General features: G+C 55.5%; 5 protein-coding genes across 5 annotated transcripts; 3 read left to right on the top strand and 2 right to left on the bottom strand.

The window, feature by feature from the left end:
• Positions 1-174: 174 nt before the first annotated feature.
• ATEG_00363 (uncharacterized protein) lies at positions 175-1,052 on the bottom strand (the record flags this gene model as incomplete). Its single annotated transcript, XM_001210449.1, has 2 exons — positions 175-996; positions 1,050-1,052. The coding sequence occupies 2 exons, from the start codon at positions 1,050-1,052 to the stop codon at positions 175-177; spliced, it is 825 nt and encodes a 274-aa protein (XP_001210449.1).
• A 1,305-nt stretch (positions 1,053-2,357) lies between these two features.
• On the top strand, positions 2,358-4,772 carry ATEG_00362 (DUF3405 domain-containing protein; the record flags this gene model as incomplete). Its single annotated transcript, XM_001210448.1, has 1 exon — positions 2,358-4,772. The coding sequence occupies one exon, from the start codon at positions 2,358-2,360 to the stop codon at positions 4,770-4,772; it is 2,415 nt and encodes an 804-aa protein (XP_001210448.1).
• Positions 4,773-5,072: 300 nt separating this feature from the next.
• ATEG_00361 (putative flavin-binding monooxygenase) lies at positions 5,073-7,151 on the bottom strand (the record flags this gene model as incomplete). The annotated part of the gene is made up of 5 exons (XM_001210447.1): positions 5,073-5,216; positions 5,267-5,720; positions 5,773-6,308; positions 6,367-6,473; positions 6,542-7,151. 5 exons carry the CDS (start codon positions 7,149-7,151, stop codon positions 5,073-5,075), a joined length of 1,851 nt encoding a protein of 616 aa, XP_001210447.1.
• An 846-nt stretch (positions 7,152-7,997) lies between these two features.
• On the top strand, positions 7,998-8,414 carry ATEG_00360 (uncharacterized protein; the record flags this gene model as incomplete). Its single annotated transcript, XM_001210446.1, has 2 exons — positions 7,998-8,077; positions 8,153-8,414. 2 exons carry the CDS (start codon positions 7,998-8,000, stop codon positions 8,412-8,414), a joined length of 342 nt encoding a protein of 113 aa, XP_001210446.1.
• Positions 8,415-9,891: 1,477 nt separating this feature from the next.
• ATEG_00359 (fungal specific transcription factor domain-containing protein) lies at positions 9,892-12,299 on the top strand (the record flags this gene model as incomplete). The annotated part of the gene is made up of 3 exons (XM_001210445.1): positions 9,892-10,046; positions 10,236-10,570; positions 10,630-12,299. The coding sequence occupies 3 exons, from the start codon at positions 9,892-9,894 to the stop codon at positions 12,297-12,299; spliced, it is 2,160 nt and encodes a 719-aa protein (XP_001210445.1).
• Between the last annotated feature and the right edge of the window lie 120 nt (positions 12,300-12,419).

Below are 12,419 nucleotides of genomic sequence, written 5' to 3'. Positions count from 1 at the left end.
TTGTGCCTTAAAAACCTCTCATTGTGTGCGTTTCTCTGCTTGTGCCTTTTCCATCTGCTGTTTGTTACCGTCAAGACTTGATATTTACGAACCACGAACGGGTGCCCATGTATCTGATGCATTGTGGTGTTGAGTATGTAGAGCATGTAGTCAATCCTGACCTCTCCACAACCCCTACTTTCCACTCCCTCCCACTCCCACTCCTGGCATGGACTCCCCCGATGCTAACTCCTGATCGCTCACCCACCACACCGCCGCGCGCACAATCTCCATCACGCAGGCCAGCTCCTCGGCATCGCGCGGCGCATACACCATAACGAATCCCGGGGGCACGGTTCGCACCACCCCCCACCACCAGTCCTCCCGCGCCAACGGATGCCGCTGACCCCATCCCCGCTCCAGCAGCAGCGCCACATCCGCCGGATGCAGCGTGAGGTGCAGACTGCCGTCGCTGGGATGGCTGTGACACACCTCGCCGTTGCAGGTGCGGTGGTGGACTCCCGCCGCCGTCGCGCGGGGGGTGGAGGCGGCCACGCGGCGCGAGAAGATGCCGGTGCTGTGTTTCTCGAAGCACGACGTGTCGGAGTAGAGGAGGTCAGGGTGCCGCCGCGTGAGATCATGCATGGCCGCCGTCAGGGCCTGGTACATGGCGCGACTGCCCTTTTGCGTGGTCTGGCGGTGCGGGGCGATCCCCGCGACGGTGGGCCGAGGTCCGCGACGTCGCGGGAGGGTATCTGCATGGAGACAGCCTGCGGAGAGGCGTGGGAGCGGCGGCGGCGTGAGTGGGTTGCGCAGCGCGAAGAGTCGCAGGATGCAGATGCGGAGGTAACCTGTGGGCGTGGCGGGCGTGCCTCCGGGTCCGAGGGCAAGGAAGGCGTGGTAGTCTTTGCGGATGCGCTGGAGAAGGAGGTAGAGCGGCGGCAGGAGAAGGATGAGGGTGATGTATGGCGGGGTGAGGGTCGGGTCGAGGATGGGGGGTGGCTTGGAATGGGTGTTCTAGGGCGCTTAGCACGGTTGTTTTGATCCAGGGGCGGGAGGCCCTTACTTACCATTGTGGATGTATTGGGTGTAGATTAGAGATCGATCGTGAAAATAGGAGATCTGACCGATCGAACGTTGAAGTACGTATGCTGACGATTGCATTTCGTTACACAGGATCCTGTCCTCGTGATGTTCGTCAGTCTGATGTCAAGCGGCCCGCTGAGCCGCTCGAGCGGTTCGAGGTTTCCATTTCACCACGAGACTTTCTATGGTCATTGCGATGAGCTCCTGGCTTGTTTTTGTGTATCTGGGATCGAGTGCTGTCCCCGCGGTTGTGAGTTCCGGCTCATACTTCCTGTTGTTCGAGGGTGTGAATGGGTTGTTGAGAGGATGCCGAGGACGCTCCATGAGGGTTGTAACACAACAACAAGAGTCCAAAGGGCACACGAGGGAGATGATGGAACAAGACAAGATGCATCACATCAATGAGAGGAACGAGGAGATGCGATCTACCGATAGACTACTATAGTACTAGGCACCTAGTCGGCTCGTGCAACGTGATAGATGGGCTACTCCCAAAATGGAATAGTTGACCAGCGACACGCACTAATACCGATTGGGAGAGCTACCGCATGCGGAAAGCATCCTCAGTCCCGGAACAGGAAGGCACGCGAAAAGCCCTCTTCACTCGCGAGAAATTGTTCAAAAGAGAAAATCTCTCCCTCTCTCAGACACATGCCACTCCATATCACTCCATCCAGGTTATATCCACCACATACCTTCATTTATCGCCCTGCACGCGGGCTTCCATCCCCGTTTGCATCTGCCAAGACGGCCTGGCCCGGTTAGTGTGCGTAAGCGCTGGATATCCCTTGGGCAACGCGGCAGTCGAGTTTGTTGACGCCCTCCGCCATGGCCCTGTGTTCTCTATATACCCATTCCAATTACGACAGTCCCTGGTGTCGAACACTCCCATCATTGACCTCGGTCGAGGATTCCATCTTGAATCTCGGGTCGTCGTCTCCACCACAATTGCTTCCTCCAGACTTCCGAAACATACCTACATACCACATACCACCCGTTCTCCATATATAGTTCTGACGAAGTGTCCCACACAGCCCATGCATTGTCGCATGCCAGTCTGCCTGTCCGAATGAGATATTGAACGCTCGAGGTCTTTCTCAGGTAACTCAGCTCTCCAGTTCATCCCTCGAACATTTGTTGACTCAATGCTGTATAGATCGGCCGAAGCATTCTATCCCTTGAAGAGCGCTTGTTCAGCTGATCGAACATCTTCACGATTGGCCTACTGACCTCAGCGTGTGACTTATCTCTACCCTTTCCTCTTCCATGCACCCCTCTTCCGTCCACGAACCATGACCACTCGGACGGGGCGACATACCCCTACGCACGATGGGTACGATATCGCAGTCGACGTCGAGAAGCAATCTTCTCCGTACCGACATCACTACCGACAACCGAGCCACAGCTCTTTTGCCTCTGATAGTTGCAGCGACTCCGTGACGTCTTCTGCGGCTTCCTACCAACCGATGCTGGGCGGTGCGACCATGCGCCGCCCCCGGGCTGGCCCTGGATTCTATCGCATCCCCAACCGAATTATGCGATGGCTCTGCTTGTCGCTGTTCTTCTCACTCGTTCTATTTATCTGCACCCTCTTCCGGTTTACTTTCATGTCCTCGGTCAAGCATGTCGACCTGGAAGTGCCAAACCAACCTCCGAAGCCGCATCAGTGGGAAAGCTTTCCGTTCCTGACGCGATACCACGGCGGCCTCCGATCGTTAGTACCGCGGAAAGACCAGGTGCCCGAATACCCCGGCGATGACCTCGACGGCATGGTTGATGATACTCTTAATGCGAACACGAGCGGCCTCCAATCCCGCGCGGAGGCACTCTCGTTCACAAGTTCCGCTTTCAATCCTTACCCCGATTACGCTTCCGCAGAGTATATCGAGAAGTATGGTGAGAAGCGCGATTGTTTCCTTGACGAGGACGAGACGATACGGATTCCGCAAGTCCACCACTATGCGGGGGTGCCCCGCGGCTTTCCCGACGCGGTAATGGGTTCGAATGAGATGCTCGGCATCAAGGACGATGTATGTTTCGATCGCTTTGGTCGCCTGGGCCCCTACGGCCTCGGTTATACGGCTAGGAAAGGCGGCATTGGTGCTGGTCTGGAGGGCCACCGCGAGGGGGCAGAACGAGTTTGGGACGATTACCCGCCGGTTGATTTCCGCAAGGTTGACTGGGCCGCAGCCCAAAACAGATGCGTCGCGTTGAACAGCCACCGCTTCGATGACCTCCCAGATCCCCGTTCTAACCGTTATCTATCCATGCCAGTCGGTCTGCCAGAGTCGAATAGCAAGCCCCACCAACGACCACAAGACGAAGAAGAACAGAGACGGACCGGTACAGAACGTTTGCCGCGCACCGCGTTTGTGATCCGGACTTGGCATGACTTTAGATACACTCCTGAGGATATCCTGTACCTGCGCGCATTGATTTCAGAGCTGTCGCTGCTTTCAGGAGGCGAATACGTTGTCCATTTCCTCGTCCACGTCAAAGATGAAAATCTCCAGATTTGGTCTGATGACGAGACATACGAGCGAGTTCTCAAAGATGCTCTTCCAGCCGAATTCCGCGGTATGGCCACTCTCTGGACGGAACGCCAAATGTCCCTCATGTATCCTGGCCTGGAGGAGACAATGACGCGGGGTCTTCCGATCCACGGCGTCTATCGCAGTACTTACATGCCGATGCAGTACTTTGCGTACCAGCATCCGGAGTACGATTACTACTGGAACTGGGAGATGGATGCCCGCTACACTGGTCACTGGTACCATCTCTTCGACAAGGTGGTCAGCTGGGCGCGTGAGCAGCCGCGCAAAGGGCTCTGGGAGCGCAATGCCCGGTTTTATGTACCGTCGGTGCATGGTTCATGGGAAGACTTCCGGCAGATGGTGCGTGTGCAGACGGAGATCGGGACGAACAGCCCGAACAACCTCTGGAGCGCCAACAAGCCTCGCCCTGAACTGTCCTCAAGCGAAAAGGCCTCGGCAGCTCAACTTCAAAAGGGCGACCAGCCAGTATGGGGTCCAGAGCGCCCCAATGAGCGCGACATCTTCGAGGTAGAAGGAGAAGGCATCCCGCCGACCACGATGGAAAAGGATAAATATCAATGGGGTGTCGGCGAGGATGCGGATCTGATCGTATTCAACCCTCTTTATGACCCAGAGGGCACGACCTGGCTTCTGCGTGATGATGTTACTGGCTATAACCGGGAGAACGGACTCCCTCCGCGCCGCACCGCTATCATCACCGCCTCCCGGCTCTCCCATAAACTCCTGCATACGATGCATCGCGAGACGAGCTTAAAGCGGCACAGCATGTTCTCTGAAATGTGGCCGGCGACGACTGCGCTCCATCACGGGTTCAAAGCCGTCTACGTCCCGCACTCGGTGTATATCGACCGCCGATGGCCTACCAAGTATCTCGAGTCCGTGTTCAACGCCGGGCGGAATGGGGCCTCTGGCGGTGCTCGTACTTCGATCTTTGGTGACCGAGAACACAACTTTCGAGGCACCACCTGGTTCTACTCGGCGGGATTCTCGCCCAACCTCTGGCGACGCTGGCTGGGCTACAAAGTCGACAATGACGGCGGTGAGCAAGAAGAACTGGCAGGAGAGGGACGAATGTGCCTCCCTCCGATGCTTCTTCATCCTGTCAAAGATGTGGAGATGATCATCGATGATGGTGCCACTGGGGGAATTTGACCTCTTAAAAAAAAATAGACGATGACGACGTTTTGGTTATCTGAATGACGATGGATTATTGTGATGTGTATTTGCTTTTGACTGTATATGTGCAATGCATGTGGACCACAGGCGAAGGGCGTTGAGGTTTAGGGTGTTATTGTTACTTTAGTGTTTATATGAACTGATTATTACTAGCTTACTTGGTGTGTGAAATTCATGGCAGCTTGAGTCACAAATGGAAACTAATATTTACTATTCTAACGTATTGTCATGATCTAAATTATGTTATGCCTGCCCTTATCTTCTCTGTGCCGTGTCCTACAGCTTGGACTGGGCTTGCTGAGAAGTCAAGCCAGCCTCAATGGCCTTGATCTGAAGCGCCAGGAACTTGGAGTAGATGCGACAGAGGGCCAGGTTGCCGCCCATGAACCAGAAGCCCGGATGACCGCTCGGACGCCACATCTCATCGTCGGTCAGTACCGTCTCATCATATAGACAGAGGGGTCACTCACGGCATTCACTTCTCCCTCCTCATCGAGATCCCACACATCCTTACAGCGATCCGCAACACGATCGCCCAGGACCTTTCGCACCGTAGTACGCATGTTGTCGTAGCCAGTAGCCAACACAACGATATCGGCGTCTAGCGAACTGCCATCCTTCAGGAGCAGACTGCGCTCGTTGAATCCGGCAATGCCCTCGGGGCTCCGCTTCACCTTTATCTTGCCGTCGGCGATGAGCGGGCTGCACCCGACATCGATATAGTATCCACCGCCGCGGGTCATATACGCGCGCGAGATGCCCGCGCCGTCCACGCCAAAGTCCAGTTCGAACCCGGCGCGCTGCAGGCCGTCCAGGATGTCTTTCTCGGCGGCGGCGACCTTCTTGGTGAAGTGCACGTTCAGCGCGAATTGCACGGGGTAGGGGAGACTCTCGGCGATGATGTCGGCTTCTTCAGTCGGGGGACTACACTTGTCAATATCCTTATATTGTAGGTTCCAGGGGGCAGAGAACACACCCGTATTCATCGTGGAGCCCCTCGTGCATCATAAACACTCCCTTGTCGGCGGTGATCACGTACGTCCCGCTCCGCTGGAGCATGGTCACCTCGGCGCCGTTCTCGTAGAAGTTCTGCGCAATGTCGTGTCCGCTGTTGCCTGTGCCCACCACCACGACCTTCTTCCCGCGCACGTCCTCCTCGGCTGCGTCGCGGTGCTGGCTGCCGTGGTAGACGCGGCCGCGGAAGTCGGTTTGCCCCGGGAACGAGGGGATGCGCGGCTCACCCGAGTGCCCGGTGCACCAGACGAGATGGCGCGGGCGCAGCGTGCGCTGGGAGCCGTCGGCGCGAGACACGGTCACGGTCCACTGGGCGGTTGCGTCGTCGTAGACGGCGCCGGTCACGGTCGTCTGCAGCCAGACGTTGAGCTCCATGATCTGCGCATAGGCTTCGAACCAGTCGGCCAGCTTGTCCTTGGGCGTGAACTGCGGCCAGTTCTTAGGGAAGGGGAGGTATGCCATGTGGGTGAACTCGGCGGGGTCGTGCGTGACCAGCGTCTGCGATGTCAGTATTCCTTTGTTCTCAAGGGAAGGGCAGACGAGGAAAGGTACGCACTCGGTAGCGGTTGCGCCAGTTGTCGCCGATGCGCTTGTTGCGGTCGACAACGAGACAGGACACGCCGAGCGATTGTAGCCGGGCGCCCATGTTCAGACCGGCCTGGCCTGTCATCCATCACGATTAGTACCTCTTCTTTGAGCTACCGACATCCCAGGAAAGAAGGGAAGCATACCGGCTCCGACAACCAATGTTGTCGGCTCCTCATCCACAAACTCGAACTGTCGCTTCCGCCGCTCCAGCCAATTGCCCTTTGTTAGCCCGCCAGGCATTGACTCGATCGTGCCCTGGGCACGCCGCGGCCCCAGCGGCTCCTCTCGCCCCTTGAGCTCCTGCAATGCTGTGTACACCGCATACGCCTTCCAGGCACCGGCACCGTCCTGCGTCAGACGCAGCACGCCGGTGCCGCGGCCGACGCGCGTCTCGAAAAAGAACATGGACGACACCCAGGTGAGCCCGGGGGCGGGGGTCTCCAGCCGTGGCTGGAAGCGGCCCTGGTGTTGGAGGCGCAGGGCTGCCAGCTCGGCGTGGCGCTGCGTGCGTCGTAGGAAGTCGACGATGGCGGGAGCGGCGCGCACGGTGCGCAGGTCCCAGTCGAGGGCGAGCATGTCGCGCCACCAGGAGTCATCGTGGAAGAGTTGCGGCAGCTGGTCGAAGTCGGCGCGGGCGAGCAGCGTGTCGAGAGCTGTGAGCCATTGCTGGGCGATGGCGCGGGGCTCGACGGTCCAGGTTGCGGAGGGGGTTTGGGGGAGTTTAATGATGTAGTGAGATTCGGCGAGGGTCATTTTTCTATTATTATCGTTTATTTTATTGATGTTGGCGTCGATTCGCGCTGGATCTGGGTCCAGAGGACCGAGGAGGGCCGAGGAGGGGCATCGGAGGCATTTATAAGGCGAGCTCGCAGAGATCCCCGAGGCTCTGAACCTATGGGGCAATTCTCCGACTGCATAAAGGCTCTGGGTCTGGTTTTCATTCGGCTTCAGGATGCAGATGCTCGATGTGTGGGGATGTCGGAGAACCCCCCGGGTCAATATCCACCGAGTGAGGCGGGTAGGTCAGCCGAGGGGCACTGGTGGCAGGACCTGACAGAGGCTGACGGGTCAAACACCGGTAGAACGCCGTGGAGTGCATGATCAGAATTGATCATGGCAGCTGCAGGATGCTGGAGATGCCTGGTTGAGGAGTGTGGCGTGGCATGTCTGTAATAGGGAAGTATAAACGCCGGGTGGAGATGTCAGTTAAGATCGACTTGGCCGTATGTATATCGACACATTATCCCCCAAATACTTTAGGCACAGGTTGTTGGTTCCAAGGAAGAAGTGAGCGACTCTTTGACAGAAACTATGTCTTCACCGGTCCGAATTAGATGCACCCATTACGCGCCCTCGGGTTAGGCGTTTTCCTTAGGGACAACATATATTGCGAGACGAGGCGCAAGGCGATTCGGATAATGATCTATTAGACCGCAGAGCGGCTACGACTCCTGGCAAATAGTCGCAGGTAGGTATAAAGCCCTCCAGAGGACCCACCAGTATTAGTCCAGAGAAACTTCTCAAGTATCTTTTGAGACGGCATTCCCCCACCTGTCTGGCGTCAGTACTAGCTACCTGGATCTCAGTATCAGCCCGACAATGCCGTCAAACAAGGATCGTCTGTATGTTGCCCTCTACGCACGTGCGAGCAGACCTACCATGCCAGGCAAGGAAGACACGTAAGTCAACCATAGGGGAGCTGCTCTATTGCACCATCACCGTCATCGCCGAGAGGCTAATGTCCCATCACCAAGGTACCACTGGGCCTTGATTGTTGGGCTCAAAATCGAAACCGACGGCAGTACGGGCGTCCGATACCACGCGAAGGAGTGGCCTCGACCGGAAGGCGGATCTACTTGGCTCTTCGAAGAGCGCTCGTCTCGGCTTCTTCCTTCTAGCATGATACTGGTTCGCATCATGGTTGGCAAAGTAACAAATAGGAATCGCTTGGTTAAGTCCTGCGAAATACGCCTATCCGACAAGGTGAGCCGGGATGGAACTGTGCTTCCTGGGTGAAAGAGGCCCTAGAGGCACTGAAGACGGACACGAATGCCTTAGGGACGAGCGTCGTTGAATGGGACAAGGTTCGCAGCACTGTGATGGAGTACTGCCAACGGAAGAAAGACCAGTACCGGTTTGATGGCCAAGGCCAGTTTGATAAAGACAAGGTTCCCACATACGACCTGATGGAGCGCAAGGAGACCATTGTTTGAGGCATCTGAGTAGGGTTACTCAGTAGTCCCCAAAATATTCCCGGCGAAGGCGTTCCATTGCGAGCTCAGCCGGCATTGGTTGCAGGAACTTGTCGATCTCACGGATCCGAAAGGAGTTTTGGGGGTTCACTTGGTAGGCAGAGGTGTCTTCCCAGTATGAAGGGATACCATCCCGCGGTTTCCCAATCGACAATCCCCACGATACTATCTCCACAAGCAAGAATATTCAAGCTCCTTAAATCGCCGTGAGTAAACTTCAAAGGCCAACCCTCGCTTTGCTGTTCAATCAGGGTTTGCAGTGGCGGGTCGAGACGAGGATCAAACTCCATTCCCCCCCGTAAATGTCGATGGAAGGTCCTGAGCGGTCTCAAATGGACCGAAGTATAAGGTAGACCCGGGTATGCGACAGTCAAATAACGATCTGCCACCGACAGAAGCAATCTTGGTGCCCTCGGGCGGCTGAAGCGTCCGCATCTCGGCGATCATGCTTCGCAACTGTGACAGAAGTCTGATCTTGGACTCCTCAAATCGGCGTACCCAGCCGTTAGTAATCATGCCCCCCTTGATCCTTTCCATCACGATGTATGTCCGAATAAGTGAATCCACAGTACACCTCAGGGACCGGAATTGACGTATGCTGCGTGAGGAAACGCATCGTTGAGGCTTCAGATAAATGCACATGACTGCCGTACTTCACACATAGTGTGTTGGTGAGTATGAAGACACATCCACGGCATGGTCGAATATGGTTAAGAATCTTGATCGCCAGAAGGGTGGAGTACCGGCGCCAGACATTGTCATTGATCGGGTTGGAAAGATCCAACAAAGGGGTATATGGAAAGGATGGCATGGAGGACCATTCTGATCCGACATAGAGACTGAACACAGACCAAGAGGTCTCAAGACGTCTGATGGGGATTATGTTTGCGATGGATGGAGTTATTAGGTGAGTGGGGGAAGTCACCCTGTTAATGTCACGTGATCTGGGGTACAGTAAAACTGCCACGTGCACTCCATATCAAGAGTGATGTCGCTGTCTGAATATCCTCAATTTCACAATCATCAATGAAACATGATGGATGGCTTGAATTTGATGAAAGAGGAGAGAAGAAAGAGGAAGAGGTGAAGTCGTTGGTAGATGCCCAACAAAATACGAATACGAACGATGACTTCATCTAGAAAAGCGAACCCTTCTGTCCATACCCCATATGGAACTCGCTTACATCGTCCATCCATCCTTCGCCCGTGGGTCGACGGAAAATGACTTTCCGCGGCCCATAATGTTCCGTCTGTCTGTCAACTATCAGGATACTTATGGATCTCCCTCTCCATTCTCTCCCCGGACCATCCCATCCCGTCTTCAGCCATGGAAGAGAGAATGCCGTCCCGTACGCGCAGAGCGGCCAAGGCCTGCAGCTTCTGTCGCCGGAGAAAGGTGAGCAGGTTGCTCGCTACTGACCGGGCTTTCCACTCATGTCATGACGTATAGTTGCGGTGTGATGAAAAGCCAACGTGCTCCAATTGTCAGGGATATGGCAAGGAGTGCGTATACATGAGCAATTCGCCACGGCCGAGGTGCGCTCCATCTCATCCCATTAAATGAACTCCACTGACCAGCCTCTAGGCCATCCAAAGCCCGGATCGCTCGCTTAGTGGCAGAAAACGAACGGCTCCGGCAGCAGCTCGGAGAGAGAATTGCCGGGCCTGTGCAAGAAGACACGGGCCAGGACCCGCCGGATCACCCTGATGGACATCTCCAGCAACAGTCGGAATGCGCCAAGAACGGTCATTCTCCGTCCGTGGTATCGGGCATCTTCATTTCGGCCAGCGGAGACTCCAGCTACCATGGCCTTACCAGTACCCTGTTCGAGGGGCGGCAGGATTCCGCCCAACTGGCTGATCCAGCCGTTCCTGTCGAGCCCATTCGAAAACAACTAATGGGAGAGGCGGCGTATCAACGTGGGTCATGATCCATTGAGGATATTCATCACAGTCACACCAATCTCACCATGATATAGGCCAACTGGAAACGTTGAACTTTCAGCAAGGGAAGCTGGACTTTGATGGCGTAGATCCGGAGCTGGGCATGCATCTCTTGTCCCTGCACTGGAATCGTCAACACCACTCCTTCCTGATAACCTATCGCCCGGCGTTTATGCGGGACATGGCCACAAATGGCCCCTACTTTTCCAAACTCTTGTTGAACGCAATCTATTTTGGGGCGTCAAAGTTCAGCAATCGGCCCGAAGTACGCAAAGACCCCAACGACGCCCGGACGGCCGGATGGACCTTTCGCATGAGAGTGAAAGAGCTTCTTGGAAGTGCCCTGGACCGTAGTGAGATCACCACCATCCAGGCCCTTCTGGTCATGACAAGTTCGTTATTCGCTCTCGGCGATGAACGTAGTGCGGCATGGCTATATGCGGGCACAGCCTTCCGGATGATCATTGACCTAGGAATGCACGTGGATGCCACGATGCTCCCAAACATGCGCCGCCTCTCACAAGAGGATGTGGAAATCCGGCGGCGCGTATTCTGGGGGGCTTTCGTGGTGGACAAGATCCAGTCCCTATACCAAGGACGACCCGCTAGTCTCCAGCATTTTGATACCAAGGTTTTGCTTTCCTTCCTGGACCACTACGAGGAGCTGGAGCCCTGGCAGCCATTTGCATACTCCGACGTAAAGTCATATCCTGGGTCCCCGGCATACAGCGTATCGACATTTGCTCAGCTCTGTAAACTCTCGTTGATCTTGAATGAGATCTTGAACAAGGTATACTCGGAGAGGAGCTCGAATCGGTCGTCTCATGACCTCATTGCCACTCTAAACAGTCTGGATGCGCAGTTGAAGACCTGGTATGGCGCCCTCCCGGACCACTTGCGCTACACCGACACCACGGGGGTGGTGCCACCACCGCACGTTCTCTCGCTACTGGCCCTCTACAATGTCCTGGTCATTCTGCTGCACCGGCCGTTTGTGTCCGAAGGACATCTCCATACGGCCGATCCATCAGTGGCCCTGAGTTCCTTTACCACCTGTGCGGCGGCCGCTTCCAGCATTATCCAACTGCTCCAAGTCTACGACCACACCTTTTCCATCCGACGAGCGCCATATCTCATCTCCTACGCGACATATGTGGCCGCCACGATCTTTGTCCGAGTTGCAGCCCAACGGGAGGGCGCGAGTCGCGCTCACACCAATCTCCAGAATTGCCTCGACATCTTCAAGAAGAACCAAGAGACAAACTGGGCGGTACGGCGGGCCCAAAACGTGATCCTGCATTTGATGGACCGAATGGGGGTTCGGTTAGATGATTCTACTGTTGCCACCGATGACCATCTCCATAGTGTGGAAGACCGATCCGATAATTTGGCGATCTCAGCCGGACGACCCTTGCTATCAACGCCAGGCATCGGTCACGGTTCGCCACCAGAGATAGAACCGTCCGAACTGGATATTGACATGATCATTCAGAGTTTCATTCGAACACAGCCTAGGCCTACGGAAGGCCAGGTGTTTGAGCCCATGGAGTTCCCTTTTGGACCGACAGTGGCTCATTCCACCAACCAAGGTCCCATGGCTCCAGCGGTTGTACCCTATGAAGAGGACTACTCCTATCCAAGACTTGACGACATGCTATTTGGATTCAACGGATCTCCACAAGATAACGCTTTCAGTGATGATTAAATGCGTGATGTTGCTTGACTGTACATTACACTATACCATGTCTGTCCAATTCCATTAAATGTTGCGCCGTTAGCACCTCCATGCCTCTCTATGTTGTTCCCTCTCATGCTCTGTAGAATA

The sequence above is a fragment of the Aspergillus terreus genome, genomic scaffold (assembly GCF_000149615.1).
Source record: "Aspergillus terreus NIH2624 scaffold_1 genomic scaffold, whole genome shotgun sequence".
NCBI lineage: Eukaryota > Fungi > Ascomycota > Eurotiomycetes > Eurotiales > Aspergillaceae > Aspergillus > Aspergillus terreus.
This window is presented reverse-complemented; position numbering and strand designations above follow the sequence as displayed.